The sequence below is a fragment of the Acartia tonsa genome, chromosome 1 (genome assembly GCF_053477335.1).
Source record: "Acartia tonsa isolate MP-2025a chromosome 1, ASM5347733v1, whole genome shotgun sequence".
In the NCBI taxonomy this organism is placed as follows: Eukaryota; Metazoa; Arthropoda; class Copepoda; order Calanoida; family Acartiidae; genus Acartia; species Acartia tonsa.
This window is the reverse complement of record NC_137260.1, coordinates 17,487,112-17,510,963: the sequence shown is the minus strand read 5'-3', so window position 1 is coordinate 17,510,963 and position 23,852 is coordinate 17,487,112. Positions and strand designations below refer to the sequence as shown.

The window sequence follows — 23,852 nt, the reverse complement described above, 5'->3', positions numbered from 1 at the left end:
ATAGATAATTTTTACAAGGGTAGATAAAATTTCTTAAGTTTTAATCTGCAAATCATGTTTTATATTTCGTTGCCTCTTAAACCCTAAGAATGAATAAATTGATAAAAGTAAATTGAAGATTCTTGGACTTTTAAAGCAATGCAATATAGAATACCTAAACTCTTTTCAAAGAAAAAGAACAGATTATATGATTTATTCGTTAAAACAGTAAATTTAAGCAATAAAAGCTTTTAATAGTTCCTATAGAAATGACGCCATACAATACAAATGACCAAAGATAGGCCAATGCACAGTTCAAATTACCTAGGTCAGGCCAGTACAATAAATTATTTAACGAACATTTGAATGGACAAGGTACTTGTATATATGTATATTATATTATGTATATAGAATGAATCTAAAGTTTTGTGTCCTTTTCTCTGGAGTATTTCCCCAAACCCCCGCGGGAGGCTCTAAGGCGCAGAAACTATAATTTGTCAAAAATTAAGTAGCAAGCAAATAAAGATGTGATTTTTCTCTTGAAATTCTTAAAATTGTGACAGTTTAAAATTATGTTCATTTACAAATACAGTGAGGCGCAATGAAAGCAAGTTTAGAATTGTGTTTTTTACAACATTAAAAATTCACTGTAATATTTTTTGTGATGATTCTGCAAAATTGCTCACTTGTTTTTCTCTAAATAAAACAATTAGCATTTAGAGAAAATGTTTATTGCCTCTTAATTTTTCCTTCTTTAAATTACTGAATACTCGTCTAGGTTTTTCAATTATAATTTCACTACCATGTAAATACAAAACAACACAATAATTGCAAAACTTTACTATTTTTATCAAATATCTTTTTTTTCTATATTGCCATTTTTTGCTGTATCTTTGAAGAACATTAGATATAAATCATTGATTTTACTTTTTGCAGTTTTGCTAGAATTCTTTTTTTTACAATTGGTATTGTTAAACATTATTATAGCGGTGGTTTTTCCTATTAAAATTACTCTTTTTTTTAAATTTCATTACTCATTGATGATTTTACTTTATCTTAATCTATGAAAATTTCTCTAAACTTGGACAATCCTATTATATAAAGTATTAAGCGTTTTTTGTCTGTCCCGAAGATCTCGCTAACCACTGAACCGATATTGTTCTCCTTTACAGTGAAGCTACTTATAGGTCCTGGAAAGGTTTTAAACTATTTTTGGGGAGGGAGTCTTCACCCCCTCCCCCCAAAAAATATTTTTTTTACTCTTTAGAAACTCAAATTTAAAATGGGATGAGGTCGACTTTTCTCCCTCCTACCTTAAGTGCCCCTAGAGGCTTCTAGGGGCGTAGCTGCTAGTATATATAATAAAAACATAATAGTCCTTGATATGTATTAATATTTCAAAATTGTAATTTGTTCTTGTTTTCTCATTTAATGATATCTAATAAAGTTTTTCATGTAATTTTCACCATTAACATATTTACAAAATGTGGTTAACAATATCAACAACATCCAAAACAATGAAGCTAAATTGATTAGAAAGTAAAATATTTACTTTAATAGTTATTTAAAGGAAAAAAAAGGAAGTTTGTTATTGGTCTTGGTCTTGGCAAGTTTTGTAAATATTTGAAAAAGAAATATGGACCCTCAAATCCTAGCTCCGAAATGAACAAAATAAATTATATAGATGTTTTCTCTTTACATTCTGTACTGACAAAACCACAGAATGTGTAGAGGTGCATAACAAAGATTAATTGTTAGAAATTTAAGGTTAACCTCATTCATATTTAACATCTGAGATTTTTTAATCAATGATTTTCTTCAATTTATTTTGTACAACATAATATTTTTGGTTTTCTGCATCATAGCAAAAATAGCAGTATATAAGTTTTTGATATTTATATTTAAATTCTTTTGTAATATTTGTATCAAAATATTTCATATCAATTTCATATAAAGATATGATTAGAAAGTTCAAATAAAAGGACTTGAGACTCAAGACATTTTCTACACAGTCAAGTTGAAGTAAACTAAATATAAAACAAAATCTAGAAGACGAGCCTCCTTGGAACAAAGATATCAAAAAGTAAACCCACCTTCAAATATTTGAACATGTAAGGATGGATGAAAAAGAAATGTTTATGGCTGAAACAATCCAACTTTTTTAAACTTTAAAAGATTAAAATAATTTTTAGAGGTCTTACCTATTCAGCAGATATATAAAACATAATTATATAAGGACGTACAGAAAGGTCAATAAAGTTAGTCAGATGAATACAAAACGACTAAAGGGAATGATGGGGTGTTTTCTTCCAAAAAGGAACAAAGAGCAAATAGAAATAGTGAAGTAGCTTCACTGCTAAAAAAATTTTTTCGCTTTTTCCAAGCCACACAAACTGTTGACGAGTGACATCTGCTGAGAATTTCTAGAAACAAAATAAAAAAATTGCCTTATTTATAAAATTATCTAAGCACAAACAAACAAGGATAACAAGATTATAGTGTTGCTCAGCATAGATTTTAAACTACAAACTATAATAGGAGCTAGACAAAGAGTGGATATTGCGAGATTTAATTGACTGCTTGGTTGGTTTATCTGGTTCATCTGCTCCCGAACTTTACTTTTACTTTACTTTAAGGCACTGATAATCCCCCTCCCCCATATTTTGAAATGAATTGAAAATAATGTGTATTATTTTTATATATGCATAACCCTGCTGGGCTTCCCAGTACATAATGTAACCTAACCTGACCTAAAACCATTCCGTATTTTCAAAATAATAGGGGGAGGGAGGGGGTAGTTATCAGTGATCAAAATTGTACTTTGTGTGAAAGGACCTAACATATTTCTTCTTCTTTAAAATATGCGATATATTTATGCTCAGTTACTGTATGATTTGGTTAAATACTTCTGATCTATTATTTCAATTTACATTTTGAAAGATCTTTTCACATTTTATACAACCTTCATACTTTCTTCATTGAATAAATCCCATTTTTCATTAAGCCTAATAAACAAAGAGTAGCTATTAGAGTAAAACACTAGAGGGAGAAAAAATAACTGTATACCTCATCGCAACCACCTTGTGCAACCTTTCTATTGGGTCATTGAAAATCAACCAATGGTGTCACTTATATCAACACAGCCAAGTAGCAGAAAATAATTTAGAAGCAGACGAAAGAGGTCTTTGAAAAAGGAAGGGAGATAGTTGTCTGTGTATACATCTATGCTGTAGATCTGTTGAGTAGCTGACAACTCTAAATATATCATGATACTTTCAATCAGTCAAAATGTTAATCATTTCTTAATTTTGATTAATAACGTTGATGCATAATTTTGTGTTTTGTTCTCTTTTTTATTTACAGTGTGATTTTTATTATATCACTGATAATCATGATATTAACAGTTATGAATTAAATGGATTAGCATTTAAGAGAGGGTTAAGTGTTGAAGCTACTCTATAATCTATTTGTGTTTGTTAATATTTCACATAATTTGCAGCGCTAATGTTTTTTTCTCTTTTTCTATTTTCTGTTGAATATTTATGTCTTTTTCATACATTCTTTTCAAGTCCAATAATAGTTATTTCTCGCATCGTATTATAAACAGCTTTCCGCGGGTATAAAATTTACAATTATGAGATTAAAACCAGTTTTTTTTAGCCCCGAGGTGCCGAAGGCATAGGCTAAAAAAACTGGTTTTAATCTTATGATTGTACATTTTTATATTCGTAAAAAGCTGGATATAATACGATGCTAGACATAGTTTTTTCGTATGGATCGAAACCGGTTCCTATTCACCGGATTCGAATGAATACGAGAAAGTATTTTAAAATTGCTTCTCCCTACTTTTACGCTTTTTTAAAGAAAAAAGTTTCTTAGTAATATATCTTTATGGTTACCATTCTTAGATAAATTTAGCTGTGTTTACAAAAGTGAAATATAAAAAGAGTTTAATCTAATAAAATCTTTGCAGTCTGTCGACTACATTTACACACACAAAAACTATTGAAACAGGGATATACTTCACATCAAAACAAAATTAAATTTCAATATAGAAAACCAAAATAAAATCAAGTAAAACAAGGATTACAACATTAAAGCAAAGCTCTAAAATTAGACGGAATGTTAAACGAACTTGTCGAATGTCAGAATATTAATTTTAAGTCTAAACAAAATTGTATATAAATGTGATGAAAAATTATAAGGATATAGGACAATTCTATTTATAAACCATGCTTAAATCAACGATAGGATCTAACTGGTACAGACGTACGGACTGACAGACATTTTATATTTTAAAAAAGCTTTTTTTAAAAAATATTTACAAGAGATATTTGGGGTTAAAAGAACGATTGATAAATTCTTAAAAGTGAAAATCTGGTCTAGGTAGTTTGTAAATTTAAGGGGTAAGTGTTATAGATTAATGCGTAATAAGGAAAGATAAAATACTCGCCAATTAATTAAAAAATGGTTTCAGACACACACATTAAGAAAAGAAAAACTTATATAAATAACACTTCACCAAAACTTAATTAAACAAATTAATTTAATTTTAAGACTACAGCTATATATTAAGTAGTAAATTGATACACATTCATAATGATGATATTACCTCTTTTTGGCCATATCTATTGGTTGAAAAGTTCGCACACTACTTGTACCAAAAGATTTAAATCCAACGAAAAAGAAAATGTGGTTATAAAAATATGGGTTCTATTGTACTGGGTACATGGCGTTCCTGCAACTGGCAGAAATACAGCTGGGTGTTTTTTTGTCAAAATGTAAAACACTCTGCCAAAAATACAGTCATATTAAAGTAACCGCCATAAATACATCTAACACAGGCATTTATACATCCAAAATTGTCAATTTTACATCTATTTCTTGTCAATTTTACATCTAAACTTTTTTATATGTCATAAATACATCCAATACATTTTAATTAACAGCTCAATATCCCCTCCCTACCTTCAGATTTTTAGGATAATTTTAAAACCTGAAATTTTTCTACCTTTCTATTTCTCTATCCGAGTATAAAACCAACAAAAAGATGTTTATTGTTAATTTGCCAAAACATTTTCTTTTTTGTACTTTGCTTGACTTTTATTTTATATTTCATTCTAATAGGGTTTGGTCTTTCCTTTGCAATCACTTCCTAAATAATAAATGGGGTATTCCTAAACAAAAAACTGGATAGGAATATCATTCTCATTTAAACATAAACTCATTTTTATGCTAAAATGTGGTTTAATTTTAGTTTTTAAATTTCATTTATTTCCCTGGTATCATTTTTCTTTCTTTTAGTAATTAATAAAATTCTAAAATCTTCCAAAAAAATTAAAAATCTTCTAAAAATGATACCAGGGATATAAATGATGATACCGGGGAAATATATGAATATTTACATCCACTATTTAAGGGGTCGTTTATATGGGAATGATAATTCTTAGAAAACCCAAAAGGAAAACAGTTTTCAAAATTTTCATGAATCGATCTAATAAATAACTTTGTGATGGCTTTTACCAAATTGGCAACAAGGCAAAAAGTGCCATCCATTTTCATTATATAAGTTGTCGTTATGTTTTATCAGAATTAGATTATAATTACAATAAAAAAACTTATAGGAAGTGTAAAAAGATAAATTCATATTGGCATATATAGGCTTATATTAACTTTTATAAATTTAGAATCTTTTTTGTTAAAAACATAAAAATATATGAAAATGTAAACAAAATGTAAAAAATTATAACTTTTTTTTAAAATATCGCATGTATAAGTACAAAATTAATATTATAAAATCAAATTCGTATTGTATCTTTAAATTATGTACATAGTACATAAAAACAAGACCTGCAATCGGTCATAACATTAAGATATTAAACGAGGCCCATAAAAGATTGCTTCATAGTAAATTATGAGGTTTTAGGACAATACTTAACTTTGATGATCCAAACTTATTAAAGTTGGCCCCAGCTAAATTTTTCTAGATAAATTTAGGCTATTGAGCTAGAACTGTAATAATGAATTAATTACTCATTTGTTTCATCCCTTTATCCCTTAAAAATAAGGAGCGGGAAATTTTTCTTCGGGATTAATAAATATTAATTGAACTTTTAAAATTATTATTTTGATAACTATTACAGCAATGATTTGACTAAAATAGCCAATTTTTCAACTCCTTTCACAATTTCAGGACAGTTTGCTCTAACAAACTCATCTCCAGTCTGAAATAATTTTGAGAGATTTACAATAAAATTACTAAATAATTGTGTTATATTATTTCAATTTGGAGAACGTGAAGGGTCTTATATATCACCCCCTTTTTTCTCAGGAAGTTTTAAAGCCAAGTTCGTAGGCCCATTTAAAACATTTTGATTTATAAAACTTTTTTTTTGACAATTTTTACATGCCATAATTATCCTATTTATCTGCTTTTGGAATTTCATGATTCATATAAAAACACTGACACTCTACAAGTGTTGATATTTGTTTGTCCTACAGTTTATTACTAGAGGTTAGCTTTTATGGATGTTATTACGAATAAATTAATGAATTCTAACCTGTTTAGAAAATGCTGAAGTTTCAAGTTTTTCCACCTCCTTTAAACAGGCAGCTCCATCAAATGGTACAAAACAGAACCTGCATTAAATTTTATTGAAAAAAAATATTTACGGGAAACAAATATAAATTAAGATTTACTAAAAGAAAAAAATATTAAAAGAAGAGATATACCTTACAGAAAGATCCTCTTCAGATAACAAGAATGAGGAGGAGGGCATCAGCGCAACTCCAATCTCCTAATCATTTTTAGAATAATCAACTAATCCTTCCTTAATTTATTGATCACATTTATAAGATATCCTATAAAATTAAAATAAAAGTTAAAAATTGTCTGTAGCTTAACTTTTAAAGCAAACTTAACCGATTCGTACCATAAGGTCTTTTTATTTTTTAGGTCTTTTAGGTCATTTGTCTTCAGGTCTTTTGTACCAACGTCCTTCATTGTATGGAAGCTTAACATAGGTTCAGAGATGGATTAGATAGTACTATAGTAGTAAAATTTATACAAATGACTTTAAAAACAATCCAAAACGCTTGAACACTATACTTTTTTCTATGTTTCAAATATCCTGATTTACTATAGTATACCTGTAAGAAGTAATCACACATCTGCTGTCCAGTTTTAACTCCCTTGTTTTTCAATCCTTCCCGAATACACTCAAAATTTGGCATGAAGTAATAACCAGCCTCGCTAGCCTGAAAAACACTAGTTATGTAATATCATGTAAAAGTAAAACAAATATCAAATGAAAAATTGATGTAAACCTGGGAAAGGTTTACAAAAATATCTCATAAAAAACAAGGATGACAACATCCATAAGTAGCAAAGCTCAAAAATTATGATTGTATATCAGGAAAAAAATACTATAAAGCAGTGTTATATAATAAATATTAATATTGGTAAAATAAAAAAATCATCACACCTTTAAAATCACGCAACCTTATAATTATGAAAACTTAAAAATCTAGGAATCGATCTAGCACCGCAATTAATAGACAAATCTTAATGAAACTTGATGGAAATATTTAGAACATGATCATACTCAATCTCTAATAATTTCAACCGTCAATCCTGAATAGGAATTGAGAAAACCATGAAGACCTAAAAAATCTAGGAATCGATCTAGCACCCCAATTAATACTAAAATGTTAATAAAACTTGGTGAAAATATGTAGAATATAAATTAATTAATCCCTGAAAATTTCAGACCTTTATCTTGAAAAGGGGTTAAGGAAATCACAAAAATGTAAAAATCTAGGAATCGATCTAGCACCCAGGGAGTAAGGGAGGGGACAATGGATCGAATATTCAATTTTTAAGGAGTCTCAGACTTTGGGGACTGGCTTAAAGGGAATGTGCACGAATACAGCGGATTCTTACTGATTTTGGGGACTTGCGCATCAATGCCCCGCTAACTAGCTAAGCTAGTTTTGAATATGCAGACAGAAAAGTTTGTTATTTATCGCTGGTTTTAACAAATATTTTTTCCCAAGAAAATGTCTTTTCATGTATAGAAACTCTACTGTGATATTTATGTATTAAATAATCTAAGAACCGCTTGAGTTTAAGGGTCAGTTATAAATATATCAGAAGGGTTGAGGTAGTTCTAAACAAGATTTTTCTAGTGATTAATTACAGAATGTTTACTACATTGTGATGTGTTGATAATTAAGTTTTCAAGTAAATGATTTTTTTCTTAGAACTAATTTTGTTCTAAATAAGGTTACCATGATCCCTTTACAATTTTGGTAAAATTTTCTTGATAAATCTGGTTTTCATTGCTTTTCAGCGAACCCTCTTAAATTGAATTAATTGCCCATTGTCCCCTCCCTTACTCCCTGTCTAGCACCCCAAATAACAAACAGACGGACAAAACAATGTATATATTAGTGGGAAATCTTCACTAAAAATTGCAGCTGTCTATCTTGAATAGGAGCCGAGAAGATCACGTTTCCCCCAATTCATTAATTACGGACAGACGGACGGACGGACGGACGGACATTGTAAATTATAGAGTAGCTTCGCTACTAAAAATGTTCCTGGAATCAAAGCTTTGCTCAAAACTGAAAACTTTTGGCGGATGCTAGCTTCTAAACGGCTGGCCAAGAGCACCATATTTTGATTATGGAGCCATTTGTGGTAATCTTTAGAATTACATGCCTATTATATGAATGTAATGCGCTAGCACCCTTAAAGTGTTTTGTTTCGACTTCAAAACTGCATTATAGATCTGTAAAATTCTCGCAACCTGCCCTTCAAAGAAATAATAAATATTTTAATCTTATTCATTTTAAGGTTACAAAGCAATCAATTTTACAGTATGGCTTCTAAACCTATAAATATCCGCTGGATTAGAACCGATTCTCAGCCATATTGAAAAATCATGTATAGCATCGTATTACAGACAATTTTCCACGAATATTAAAATAAACATAATAAGATTAATACCAGTTTTGTTAGCCCGTGCCTTCGGACCCTTTGTGCTAACAAAATTAGTTTTAATCTTATATTTCGTCATTTTAACATCCAGGGAAAGCTGTATATAATACGAGAAGATAAATAGCTATTTCTCTTTATATACATATATAAGTAATTATTCATTCTAATTTTGGAATAATTTGGCATATCTTTGTTGACTTACTAAACTAAGTTATTTCAACTCGTTACATTTTATGATAATAAAGTTCTTTATTTAACTAGAGGGTGAATATATGCATATAAATAGTAACCACCCCCCTATCCTTTTTAGAATAATCTGCCATATGAAATGTAAATATAATAGAGGTAACCAATAAGAAGTAAAATAATTAATCTGTAGAATGGTTCAGTGGTCGGGGGAGGGATTTTTTATTTCAACTGACTCTCCTCTCCGATTATAATAAGTTGAATTAAAAGATTGTAGTGGGGTTAATTCAGCTTTTGTCATATTTTGGAAAGAATGTTGTCCACAACACAGCACTCTTTCTAGAAAAAATATTCCTAAATATATACTAAAATAACATTCAATCTAGAGGCTACCTCTATTATAAAATGAAATGCCCTATTTTGTTAAAAGTGTGTGTAGGAACTGGGAGGAATAAGTCAATAGAAGAAAAAATATTTATTTCTTTAAAGCCGAATTCTTTTTAAACTAGGTCAGGGGAGGGTAGAACTTGATTTACCTTCCATTGACCCACCTTCGGTCCCTGGAGTAGGTAACTCTAATCTAAACAATAGGAAATTAAATGTTGAGTCAATAGAATTTAAAACCTCTCCTCTGAGATAACAAAATATCAAGGAGTATTTACATAAAGCTAGCTGACTTTTTAGTATCTATTTCGAATTTGCGGTAAGGAATAAAATAATTTCCATGGGAGCAGAGTCACATGAAGCAACATTGAAAGATAAAACTTCCCAAACGTAAGGCCAACTATTCCTAAAATGTCCTCATGGTATATTAAATGAGCCTTTTATGAGATAAGAGTTAAAAACCTTTTCTTGTGATTTTTGTAATCAAACATTTGAAACAAATATCTTTTTCTTTGCTTAGTTTTTATTGAAGGTATTTGTGTTTTTTTTTAACCAGATTAAAGTTTTTAAATAGAGAAATAAAAGAAGTAGTCGCTTTCATATCAAATTCATACAAATTTCCAACTCAGGAATAAAAATTGATATGGATATTTCAAAGAACATGTAAATAAATTGTAACCTTCAAATAAAAATCCTTGACCAAGGGTGAAAAGGGCTGTATTAATACGTGGGGAATGAAACAAAAAGACAATCTTATTTAACAAAGTAAATTACTTTCGAAAAGAAGGGCAATTTTTGGTAGTTGCAGTAACCTTTTTGGTATTACTTTTGTTTTTATTAATATGATAATAGATGCAAGCTTTCCCATCAATGTATCCCCACTTAAATGGTAGTCTACGTCTTTCTTTTTGTATTTATCTTACTTTGTATGTTTCATAGTAGCTTTGCCCTTTAGCCTAGGGGAGGGCGATGGGCAAGGAAAATAGCTTGAAACAACCCCAAGATATTTATCATGCTTCCCTGAAAAGTAAGAGTAATTTGGACCATCAATTTTCAAGATCTTTAGCTGCATACAAAAAGAGCTTACTACTTTATAATATAGAACATAAATTTGTATTATTGTACCTTTATCCAGGGAGTAAGGGAGGGGACAATGGATCGAATAATTAATTTTTAAGAGTCTCAGACTTTGGGTACTGCCTTAGAGGGAATGTGCCATGTTTGGGTACTAGCGCATGAAATACCGCTACTCGCTGTGTTAGTTTTGAATATAGCAGACAGAGAGTTAAGAAAGTTAAGAATATACGGCCCCCCTCCCATAATCTATTTCACTCCCCTCTCCCCCTCCTCCCTTTTTTTTATAGCAGACAATAGGGAAAAGTAAAAGGGAGGTGGGTGAAAGGGAAATAAACAGGATATTCTTGCCCAGCCAGCTAGCTAGCCGGGTCCAATAATCTTGTAATATAAAAATCACACTATAAAACCTCCATATATTTCATCAAAAACAAGTTTATTTTCAAATGATTGTTTTTTTTCTTAGAACTTTTTTCTTAGATTATAGTTTATTAGATTTAACTAACAATCCCTTTACAATTTCATCCAAATTTTCTGGATTTCATAGCCTTTCTTTGAAAACTCTTAAATTGAATTAATTGTCCATTGTCCTCTCCCTTACTTCTTCCTGACCTTTATCTGCTCTAACCAGTCACAGATTTCAAACTAGAAAGCTTACCAAGGATTTAAGAATATACTTGTAAATAAAGACACATTTTTAAAATCAACTTTTGGGTATTTATCATTTTACCCATTTATAAAAGTATACTGAATATTTATCCCTGTACTAGGATAGGAAAAGTATACTGAATATTTATCCCTGTATCCCTGTACTAGGATAGGAAAAGTATACCTGAATTGAAAGCCTCAATTATATGAATTAAAACTTTGTCTCTGTAGACTGGTGGCGTATTCATATGATTTAATTGGGGTATATTGGAATCTAATCTTTTTATTCTTTAGAATCAAATTTTGTCAAAAATTATTATTATTGACCATTGGTAGGCCAGCACGGTGTCATTTTATATAGGCACTATAAAAAGCTTCAACAAATGATGTAGAAACAAAGCTACTACATAAAAATGTATTATGTAAGTCCTAATATAATATAATTAGAGTTAAAATTAAACTAGATACCTAACAATTTATTTACAATACCTACCATAAATATAAATAATGCTTCTTAAAGGATAATATATATTACATCCACAAACATAAATAATAATATAATTTTTACAATTTGTTAATTAAAAATTTGTTTAACCCAGTAACGCAAGTAATTAGTAGCTGAACTACTAAAATCTAATTTTGTAATAAATTTTATACTTGTGGTATTGCATAAAAAAAAATCCATTAAATATTATGCATGTCTATAAAAACCAAATATTCTATCAAAATCATTATGTGAACATTATTAAAATATAATGAATAGAAATTTTAAAGAACTGTATTGAATAATTTTAAACATGTAACAAGTGAGTTGTAAGAAAATATATCTGTCAAATATGTCAATGTAAAGTATCCTTATATAAAAGTCACAGAATGTCTGCCTGTCTGTATGTCAATAGATTAAGATCTTGGTAACGCTGGATCGATATGATTCTCATTTAAAGTGAAGCTTCTTATAAGTCCAAAAAAGACTATTGTTGAAAGTTGAGAGTTGACTCGACCAAAACAGATTCCAAAAATAAAATCTTTGTTAATATACCCAGCCCCCCATAACTTTAGGAATAATCCTATTATACAAAGTAGTAAGTTTTTTTTCTGAACTACCTATTGTGTTTTCTATTTTGTAGAAACTTAATATAGATTGCCGAATGGTTTAAGGATATATTATTTTTAGATTTAAGTCTTGGGATTGTTTTAAATTACCAATCTACTTTTCTTGCCCCTTTAAACAAATAGCTCCTAGATGCTAGGGGAGCATACTATTCTGTACTTCCCTCTTCTATACGCTAAAGTTATCAGACAGAGGCCAACTGAACCTGAGTATAGGAAAACATAGGGAAACAATGGTAGGTCAATGAGAAACACATTTTAAAAATTATCTTCCTTGAAACTAGGGTTGGGCCGGATATCCGGCCATTTTCAATATCCGGCCGGATACCGGATATTGAAATATCCGGCCGGATATCCGGCAATATAATCCTATTATATAAAGCTAGTATTTTATATTCTACAACAAAAATTTCTGCTTTTTTAATTATAAATGGCTGTAATTTTCTTATTATTGAAGCTAGAAGAAAATTTTTTTTTGAATATGTTTATCTTTATGTAAATTTTATATTAGAAATCTCAAAACATAAATTTTGGCAAGGGCAGCAGTACTTGGCAGCTGCCAGCCGCAAACTGGCGGTCGGCAGGTAAACAGCAACAGATTTTATGAAATTGTAATATGTCATGAAGACATATACAAAGCCTAGGTTTAAAATTTGTCAAAAATTGCTGTCACAGGAACCGTTTAAAGATTTCTGGAGACCTGGAGGTTCAGGACTTGCAGGACTATACCTGGAACCTTAAATCAACTTGAACACCTATATTTCATATAAGGATGTACGACTAAATATTTAAGTATTTGATAACATGAAATGCTTTGTTAAAGTAAAAAAAAATGTTTTTACTTACTTTTACCTGAATGACCTTACCAGGTTTGCTGGCATCCTGTGCCCACCAGGAAGGAGGTATTAAAAAAATTCCAACTCTCAGTTATGTGTCATACCCATATTTCAAAGGTCACTTAGTTATAGCCCTCTACCTTTTATACACAGAAAATGCACAGGGGTGGGGAGGGGGGGGGGGGGTCTTGCGTTCAATGCCACCTCCCCGCCCATCCTCCAACAGGGGTTAATATTACAGATTGTGGGTAGTATTAGTTTATTAGATTAATTGCTTAGAAGAAAGATCATTTTCATAAATCTGAAATAAAAAATGGTTATCAAATTCAAATACCCCCCCTCAAGTGCCCCTAGAGGCCTTTAAGGGCGTAGCCGCCAGTTTTATATAATAATACGCAAGTAATTTGGCCGGTTATCCGGCCGGATATCCGGCAATTTGACCGGATATCCGGTAGTTTGCCGGATATCCGGCCGGATACCGGATATCCGGCATTTGAAATAAGCCGGATATCCGGTATCCGGCCAAAAAACTATCCGGCCCAACCCTACTTGAAACTCTCCAAACATTTCTTTCCACCAAAAATTTGTTAAATTGTTGCAGGATTCGATTATATTGTGTTTTGTATTATGTCTTTTTCTCTATTCACGTAAAAATAAGCCCAACCCACTCCCTAACCACCCTCTTAACACAAATAAGCCATTGTGGCAGGATTAAAAAAGTTTGACTCGGTTGGATATTATAATTCTAATTTTCTATTGTCCTATCCCTAGAAAAATATAAGTCTGAATGATTAGGGAGTAAGGGAGGGGACAAACTTTTCTGTCTGCATATTCAAAACTAACTCAGCTAGTTAGCGGGGCATTGATGCGCTAGTACCCAAAGTCAGTCAGAATCTGCTGTATTCGTGCAAATTCCCTTTAAGCCAGTACCCAAAGTCTGAGACTCTTAAAAATTGAACATTCGATCTATTGTCCCCTCCCTTACTCCCTGCTGAATGATAGTATAGGAGAACTAGAAATCTGTCTGCCATTGTTTGCATTACAAGTGTCCATCCAATCAGGTTAAGGTTTAATTAGCACAATTACTACAACTGTTATGAATTAATACATCATCTTTTTGGTTTGTTTGTTATGATCTTATCAAGGACGGTTGGTTGGGAGGATGTTTTATGATTTACATATATGCAAGCAACTGCTCATAAATTCTGATAAGTAATAGATGTATACTACGATTTTTTGTCGTTTACCATGAAATTAAGAAAAATTAAATAAAAATAGATAAATAAAAAAAGATTAATCCAATATTTTAGTAGCCGAGGACAATTGTATAGGAAACTATTTTGCTAATTTATGCTTAAGAATAACAAGAATGACACCTGAGGTGAATTCTTAAAAAAACTTTTGGATGCTGTGAGTATTGGTGCAAAAAATATGACGTAACAAAAAAAATTAGCCAATGAGAGGCCGTTATTGACCAATAGTAAAATTTTTAGTGGACTCTCATTGGCTAATTTTTTTTTGTTACGTCATATTTTTTGCACCAATACTCACAGCATCAACTTTTGCCCCACTAAATTTTAGTGAGGCAAAATTATCCCCTCTAAATTTTTAGTTTGCCTCACTGATTTTAGTGGGGCAAACTGATTTTAGTGAGGCAAAAGTTTTGTAAGAATTCACCTCTGCACTACACATGGTTTGAAACGTTTTATAATATAGAAATACAAATATTTGTTTTTCTTATATTCATTCGAATCCGGTGGATAGGAACCGGTTCTCATCCATACGAAAAAACTATGTATAGCACCGAATTATATCCAGCTTTCTACGAATATAAAAATGTACAATCATAAGATTAAAACCAGTTTTTTAGCCGGTGCCTTCGGCACCTCGGGGCTAAAAAAACTAGTTTTAATCTTATAATTGTACATTCTATATCCGCGGAAAGCCGTTTATAATACGATGCGAGAAATAACTATTCTTATATGCAAAATATATATATGTATCATATTGTCATTGCATATTTGCTTACCATTAGTTAGGAATTGATTGACATTTTCCTTATATGAAAGCAGTCTGTCTGACTGTATGTTTGTCTGTATTTACTAATACAGTTAGGGAGTTGAATCCATTTTTATAGAAGCAGAAACATAATCTATGATTATGGTTTGGACCCTCTAAAACTGTTATCTACCCTTCCACTTTCCCCTCTCTTGGTGAAGATATCTTCAACGCCGATACTATTTTTGAAATGTAAGATTTCACTTTTGCCTCTCTTGGTGAAGATATCTTCAACACTGATACGATTTTTGAAATGTAAGATTCCACTTTCAATAGAGGCGAAACTAGAATCATGGTTTACATTTTTAATATCTATGTTTCTGTAATCTTCCATTACTTTTTTAACATCGACATAATAGAAATGTACCATACTATTTTAAAATTATGTCAATTGTGAAAAAAAGCATAGATTTTATACATAATTTAAACATTGTTGTATATTCTTAATTAAGTAAACAAAACATACAAAGAGCCTTTTATAAAAGATGTTTTGTTTATTTAAAAAAATACTTTTAAAAGTGTATCAAATGAGTAATGAAAATTATTTTAAGTAAGTCGTTTATTAATTAATTCAATTGTATATATTTGTAATTTTTTTGTTCAATTTATTTCATCTTAATATTTCCCTAGTAATCTCTCACCGTGTAAGTAAGCACTTAAAGGTTAGTTGCTGATCTAATTGTGCATTTTTGTGGTAAATTACTGATCAATTACTGAACAATTTGGTCTGATTTGTGAGTTAAAAGTGGATGGAGTAAATAAATGGACTTTTAAAGTAAAAGTTGCTTGTATCAGTTGAAGTGAAGAAAAAGAAGGAGGAGTAATAAGGGGGGGGGGGGGGAGTTCTGACACATTTGCGTAAACCTGGTGTATAGGCTTTATCTTTGGACTGAGAGGATAGGTTATTAGGAATAAAATCATTCTTATATGATGAATTTCCCCCAGATTTAAGATTTTTTGGATAGACCTCCAGGTTCCGGAGCTTCAGGCCTCCAGGTGGTCTCTGTACAAATAAAAATTAAAAATAAGATTTTTTTTGAAGGGTTAAAGGTTAACTTATAAAACAAAATATGCTTCTTTTTTGTTGTTATTCACATATTTGAAGAAAAAACATACATATTTTGTCTCATAAGCTGACTTCTAACTCTTAAAAATTTTTTTTTTTTCATTTTTACCTGTAGAGAGACCACCTGGAGGCCTGATTTTGTATATATATAATTCAAATAATTTTCATTGATTACTTAGTAGGGGTGTCATGCTTAGTGGTAGCACACTGAGCTAAATTGGTGAGAGTTCAAGTTCAACTCTCTATAGGTTGACTCTAATTTCTCATTCGCAACATTAATCGTGCATCATCCCCTGGTTGTGTAAGATGGGGATTATTGAGTAAGTTTGGATACCCAATAGTCACTTACTTACAGTACTACCTTTAACCCAAGCTCCTCTTTGGAGAGCGTCATTCATTACCATGACTTAATTAATTTGGGACTAATTTGGGCCATATTCGGCAAGGGTAAGGAAAGAGTAGATCTTATGAGATAGCAAGTCAAGTCAAAATGTGCTTGAACATGGAGCTTGATAGCCCTATTTCTATGGAAAAGTGTCTCCGCCTACTCCAGGTCAAAACTATACAAAACTATGGCTAATCAATCAAATTGATTACTTAAAAGTATTTTATCATAATATAGCATGATTTGGTATATGAGCCAAATAAGCAATAGTTTTTATTGATTGATTATGAGTATTTTTTTCGTAAAATTACCATGATTTGGACAATAGCAAAGATTTTGATTGATTGCTTGAAAGTAATTTATCAACAAATGGCATGATTTGGTATAAAAGCCTAATAAACAAAAACTTTCATTAATTTCTTATAAACAATTAATCAAAAGTTCTTTTTGTACAAAATGAAAGAGTTAAATTTTCTTGCATTAGGGTGAGGGCGAACTAAACCGGTAATTTTTTCAGTTTTTGAAGAAAGAAAATAGGGAAAATATTAAACTGTTTTTAACCTATTTTTAAAACATATATCAAATATATACTATGACACCATTAGAATCAAACTGCAGAGCCTAAATTTGAATTAAGTCCCCAATAAACTTTTTGGGGGGATTTAAAAATTAATTTTTACTGTTGCTGTGGTCCTTTGTGATCAGAGCAAAAGTTTATTTTTTTATTTGGTTAAAATTCATAGCTTTTAGAATGTTTTGCTTCATAAATAATGTATTCTGGTATAGAGTAAAATTAGGCCTTTTGATTTCATCTAAATTAATTCATTAAAAAGTTAATTCTTTACAATATATCAATGAATTAACATTATCATGTTTGTTTTCTATCCCTTATTTAAAACACATAAAAATCAGCTGTAAAGGGTTAAATATATTATTAATAATGTAAGATGACAACAAATGTTTATGCAATACAACAAATTTATTTTTGTCACTTATACAAATAGGATTATTCAAACTTATTTTTTAAAATATTTTTTAAAAGTATGTATGTTTTATGTGTATGGTTTTCATTCTTTTCATTTTGGTTAAATGAAAATTATTTAACTACATTGGAAATGAGTCACTTTGTGAAAACACTCTTTTTTGAAATGTAAAGAATTGAAATGAAAGAGGACTTCTTATTGGTTCAGACTTTAGAATTATATGTTTTATTGTATATGTTAGATTTTTCAATGAAATTAATTGTTTTAGAAAAAAAAATATTTCCATTGAACAGAGTTATGTTTTTTTATTGTATCAATATAAAGTGAATTATATATAAATTGTTCCAAATGCCACAATATTACCCCGAGTAAAAAAGACCTTTTGCTCTAGTCAAAATGACCAGAGCAACATTAACCCTTACAGATCGGGGGGGGGGGGGTCATATTGACCCCCCCCCTCTATTTTTTCGATGTCATTTTTTTTTGTAGGTAAGACAGAGAGTTGTGACTTCATGACTTTTTAAGTTTAGTAATTATACGTCGGCAAGAGTTGATTTTATTAGAATATCTAGTCTGTGTCGGTCGTGGTGTCTGGTCAAAGTCGGTTGGGTAGCTCCAAAATTTAAAAAAAAATTTAATTTCTACATTATGACTTTGTATATAAGGTAGAAACCTAAAAATTTTTTGGTGAATACTGAGATATTAATGACCTTATGAAAATAGTGGTGTTATGACCGTTTGACTGCACCCTGACCGACTTTATGACCGATTTTTGTCCGGCTTTTACTTCAGACATATATCATGAATATTGTGGCTTCTATTACAGCTAGAGACCTATAATTTTTTTTGGTAAATCCTTGAGCAATAATAAACAGATAAAAATATTAATTGGCGCTGCCAACCGCCGTTTTACCGCCGTAACCGCCGAAAATGGCGGTTTCCGTTATTTGCCGTTTTTTGGCGATGATCAGAAAAAGTAATTTTTTTTGTTATGAAAAATAAAAGTTCGTCCTAAAATTTGGTCATCCTAGCTGCAAAATTGGCCGCTCTACAGCTGTTTTGAAATTTAGTGGCTGGCCGCTAAAAGCGGCTAAGGAGTGGCCTGGCCGCTATGACTAGAAAAAGTAATTTTCTTTAAAAATGAACCACCAGAAAAAAAATTTACGTCTTTATCTGTAACAGAAGCCGAGATAGAAGGGGGGGTCAATATGACCCCCCCCCCCCCCCAATCTATTAAGGTGGGAATAGGGGCCTGATCTGTAAAGGTTAAAAAATAATTTTTAAATCCCCCCAAAAAAGTTTATTGGGGACTTAATTCAAATTTGGGCTCTGCAGTCTGATTCTATAGGAGTCCTAGTATATTTTTGTTTGACACCCCATTTAAAAATAGGTTAAAAACAGTTTAATATTTTCTAATGAAACCAAGAATGTTAGAAAGCTCACAGAAAAGACTATCAGGTTATCCTAGGATTTTAGAAGTTTGATATAATTAGACTTAAAGGGCGAATATAGGTTTGATATGATATGAGCTTATATCAAAGGTGCAATTCCATAGATTATAAATAACTTAAAAATATTGACATATTCAATTGTATAAGTCTGTTTATAGCTTAAAACCCGTCAATCTCGAAAGAATATTTTGTAATTAGTGTGGTTCCCTAAGAACTCAAACACCCTAGCATCACACAAGGCTTCGTGGCAAGGTTGAATTAAAAAGCTTTCGTTAAATGATAGTCGTAATAACGTGGAAACCAATTATTCAGGGGTAAATATACCCTCCTTCTACCTTCAAAAAGTAAATTATTTAAAAGTTAAAAAAAACATCAAATAATGTAAAAAGTAAAAAAAATAATCGATAAAATTTTCTTGGAGGAAGAAAGATTTCAAATCCCTGTTTTTTTGTGGCCGTGTGTGTGTGTGTGTTGAAAATGCGTACAAAAGGGTTGTTTATATCATCATGAATTAATCAAAGATCTCTGTACAGAAAATAAACTTTAAGACGTATTATTTACCCTGTCAATACTCCTGACGCCCTTCTACGCAAATTATTTTTATGCTTTTTAAAAAATTAAATAAACTAGTATATAATCTAAAATAATAAACATTTAAATTATCTTTTAAGGTGCGTGCCAATGTAATAGTCAATCAAACTTAAGCAAAATAGTCAAAAAAAAGTCTTGTAAAGGGCTAAAATAAACGTTTTGTCGGCAATCTCATTTATTATATGTTCAATTGAAACAGAAAATTGCAAAATCTACTTAAGGATTTTTTTGAATTTTTAAATTTGGCATAGATATTCTAAAAGTATGTAATGGCACCTTTGATATAAGCTCATATCATATCGAACCTATATTCGCCCTTTAAAGTCATTACTGATTAATACCCCACAGGGATGCTAAACCAATAACGTTTTTTTCAACCTAAAAAAAATCAATGAAAAACAGTCAATTAAACATAATTAGGTTAGGTTAGAGGGATTATCCACAAAAAATTTCATAAGGATTAGACTATTCCTTCTATGTCAAAAATCATTTTTTTAAAGATGGGAAATTTTATTTTTTTTTGCAAAAATTTTATTTAAAAATAAAATATTTTCATAAAAATCCACTGTCCTACCCACTTTTTGGCCTAATTCTTAAAAAGCCCATATTGAATTTTTGAAAACCTGAAAATGGACCTTAAAAATCAAATTTAAATTTTTTTTCAAAATTACCTGAAAATACCCCGCCACCAACTCTGGACATTTTAAAAAAAATATTAACTCTATTTTAAAGCTCTTAACCGATTTGAAAAGTATGGACAATTCTTAGTTAAAAAGGTTTTTATGGATTAGTTCTAGGTCTTACCAATTTTTATGTAGGTCGATCTTTAACACCTACTATTTTGTCCAACTTTGAGACCCTAAAAGTACCCTTAAAGGGCGCCTGCAAGAAATACCACGCTCTAACTGCTAAAAGACTGCCACAATTAGACCCAATACCCCAAATTTAAAATCTTTAGCTTCAATAACAAAAAAGTTCTAGGCATTTCAAAATAACATGTTATGTACAATGAAAATTTTGAAAGATTTTCAATGCTCATAAAAAAAAAACAATATTAAATTATGTTGCCAAGACACAAAATTATAACTTTATCTTTGTCAGAAACTTAGATTGCTGGTAACTGATAATATTTTTAAAATAAAAACACCAAATTTCATAGTCAAAATCTATGAAAAAAATTCGATTTAAATTGCAATTGTAAACCAAAATCATAGAGGAAACAAAGGGGTAAACTAATACAAGCTCAGCTGTGTTTGGTTGCTTAGCTGATTCAGCTTTCTGATTGGCTACAGTACACTTGGTATAACGCGAGTTAAACTTAATTTTTTTTAATGATTGTGACTATAAAAATGGGTATTTTTATTGTAAAAATATAATTAGTTACTGGCAACCTAAATTTATGACAAAATAGTACATAAAATGTCATTTTAAAATGCCTAGAACTTTTTTGTTATAGAAGCTGAAGACTTCAAATTTGGGGTATTGGGTCAACTTGTGGCAGTCTTTCAGCAGTTAAAGCATAGTATTTCTTGCGTGGTTTAAAGCTATTTTCTTGGGGGTTGGGACACCCTCGACCCCCCTAAAAATAAAAATTTCCCCCCCCCAAAAAAATAATTTTTTTGGGAACACATTAGACTACTTTTATTTTTCTACTTTATAATTTAAAATATTTTTTCTGATAAAATGTTTGACATATATCGTATAATCATTTACCAAAAAATTATTTTGATAATTTAGATTTCAGAGAATATCAGGCAAAACTTCTGAATTCTATTTTGTACTTCAGTTTGAATTTTTATTGGTTTGAAATAAATGCACATTTAAAATAATCTTTGTCTAAGAAAAGATAAATATACCATGCGTGATTTTGTTTTACTTTTTGGGCTGATTATTATCACTGAGAGAAAAGAAAAAATAAGTATTTTTTTCTGTTGATTTTTTGGTATCTGTGCATATAAAAGGAAATGGAATTATCCTCTTAGAATTTTTTTTTATCAATTTTGAAAATTTTGGTAACTACCCCCTTCCTCCGAGTGTGACTCTCATTGGTTGGAGTTTTTTTTAGCAAATAGCATCACGGTTTGTTTTTTATTAAATGAATAAGTTAGGGTGCAATGTTTGGCACTTTCGATATAAGTAAATAATAATAAAAAACCCATAAAATACGATAATAACTTCAGAAAAATCGATGAAAAAAAATTTCATACAAAATTTTGGTTTTTTATTGTTTTTGAAAAATGTCATAGTAGAAGATGAAAAATGTCGTCTTAGTGTTTCTAAGGGATCTATATTCTCTGAAATCTAAATTATCAAAATAATTTTTTGGTAAATGATTATACGATATATGTCAAACATTTTATCAGAAAAAATATTTTAAATTATAAAGTAGAAACTTGAATAATTTTTCTTGTGGAAAAAGTTTTCTGCTAATGTTGATAAACATATGTCTGCTAGCATTAAGATCTTAATAAATTAGATTCAAAGGCCTTATAGATTTAATTAACTTTGGGATAATGGTAAAGGACAATGGAATATTAATTACCCTTGCCAAACAGGGAGTAAGGGAGGGGACAATGGGCAATTAATTCAATATAAGAGTTATCAAAGAAAGGGCATGAAATTCAGTTTAATCCAATAAATTTGTAGGAAATTATAAAGGGATTGTTAATTGAATAATAGATTTCCATAGCGTCATGTAAAGTGAAATCACAACTTGTTTTTGATGAAATATATTGAGGTTTTTTGGTGTGATTTTTATATTAAAAGATTATTGGACCCAGCCAGCTGCTAGCAAGAATATGACTGCCCCTTTTTATTCTGTTTATTTCCCTTGCCCCTTGCCCCCACCTCCCTTCTCCCCGTCTGCTACATTCAAAACTAACACAATGAGTGTTTATGTCCCTTCCCCCCACTTCCCTTATCCCTTCTCCCTGTCTGCAATATTCAAAACATACATAACGAGTAGCGGCATTCTATGCGCAAGTCCCCAAACTCAGTCAGAAACTGCTAAATTCTTGCACATTCCCTTTAAGCCAGTCCCCAAAGTCTGAGACTCCTAAAAATTGAATATTCGATCCATTGTCCCCTCCCTTACTCCCTGCTTGCCAAACCATTTCATTTTTATGTAAAAAGGTATGATAACCAATCTGCCATTGTCCTATCACTCTCAGATAAAGTTAAAACTTTGGCCTATGTTATATGTTATAACACATACTTAATAAAACCTAATGTAATGAAAAGCTTTCACTTAAAGGGAGTGTGAACGTAAAAATTTCTCATCTGATTATCAAATCTTAACATTTTCTAAGCACATTTCACTACACTGATCAACCAAAAATGTCCTATTAACAAAAATATCTAGGAATAATGCATTGATTTTATGGTATTTTGGGAGGGAAAGAGGAAAAAACAAGGAAAATCTGAACGTTTTTGTTTCTTAAAATGTTTGTAGGGGTATTTAACTTGTCATATATAGTTGAAACAATTTAGTTACTGTTAAGGAATTTATTTTGTAATATAAAATTGCCAATTAGTTTTTTTTATAATGTAGTAATTAGGTAATAAAGATCTATCTTAAATTTGTATTATTGACAAAAAAATACCTCAAAGTCTACAACGGGTTGAATCTCATAGGTTATTTAAAATAATGATATCCTTTTTTATTGTGTTGGACAATAAATAACCTACTTTGAAGAATTAGTTTACACTTTTATCAGACTGTTTATAAAGAAATATTGCACCTTTATTATTTACAAATTTGTAAATAAAGGTGGGCAAGAGATGGGCCATCTAAAGTTACTTGGATACTAATAAAATAACCTGTTTCTAGCTTTGTTATTGTATTTGGTTTTCAATAAAAAATATTACTTTATCAATTTTTAAGTAACTATACATTGGTTTACAGAAAGGATATTGTTAAAGGTGAGCTTAACCGTTAGGAAAAATAGAGAACTATGTCAAAAGTTTAGTTTTAGCTATAGGAGGAAAAAAAGACAATTAACTGCATATTTATATAGTCAGGAAATTTTTTCCCCAAACTTGGACATAGTAAAAATCGTTGGAAAAAGCCGTTTTTTAAGGAAAAAAGAGACAGTTTTGTC

General features: G+C 30.4%; 1 protein-coding gene across 1 annotated transcript in view; it reads right to left on the bottom strand.

Moving 5' to 3' along the window:
• Positions 1-5,716: 5,716 nt before the first annotated feature.
• LOC145313975 (aspartate aminotransferase-like) overlaps positions 5,717-23,852 on the bottom strand; it is a 60,397-nt gene continuing 42,261 nt past the window's right edge. The window contains exons 16-19 of the mRNA XM_080153646.1: positions 7,129-7,236; positions 6,712-6,776; positions 6,540-6,618; positions 5,717-6,203 (exon numbers count right to left, since the gene is read on the bottom strand). Of these exons, the coding sequence (XP_080009772.1) occupies positions 6,117-6,203; positions 6,540-6,618; positions 6,712-6,776; positions 7,129-7,236 (339 nt within the window). The 3' untranslated portion in view covers positions 5,717-6,116. The remainder of the gene's footprint in view (positions 6,204-6,539; positions 6,619-6,711; positions 6,777-7,128; positions 7,237-23,852) is intronic.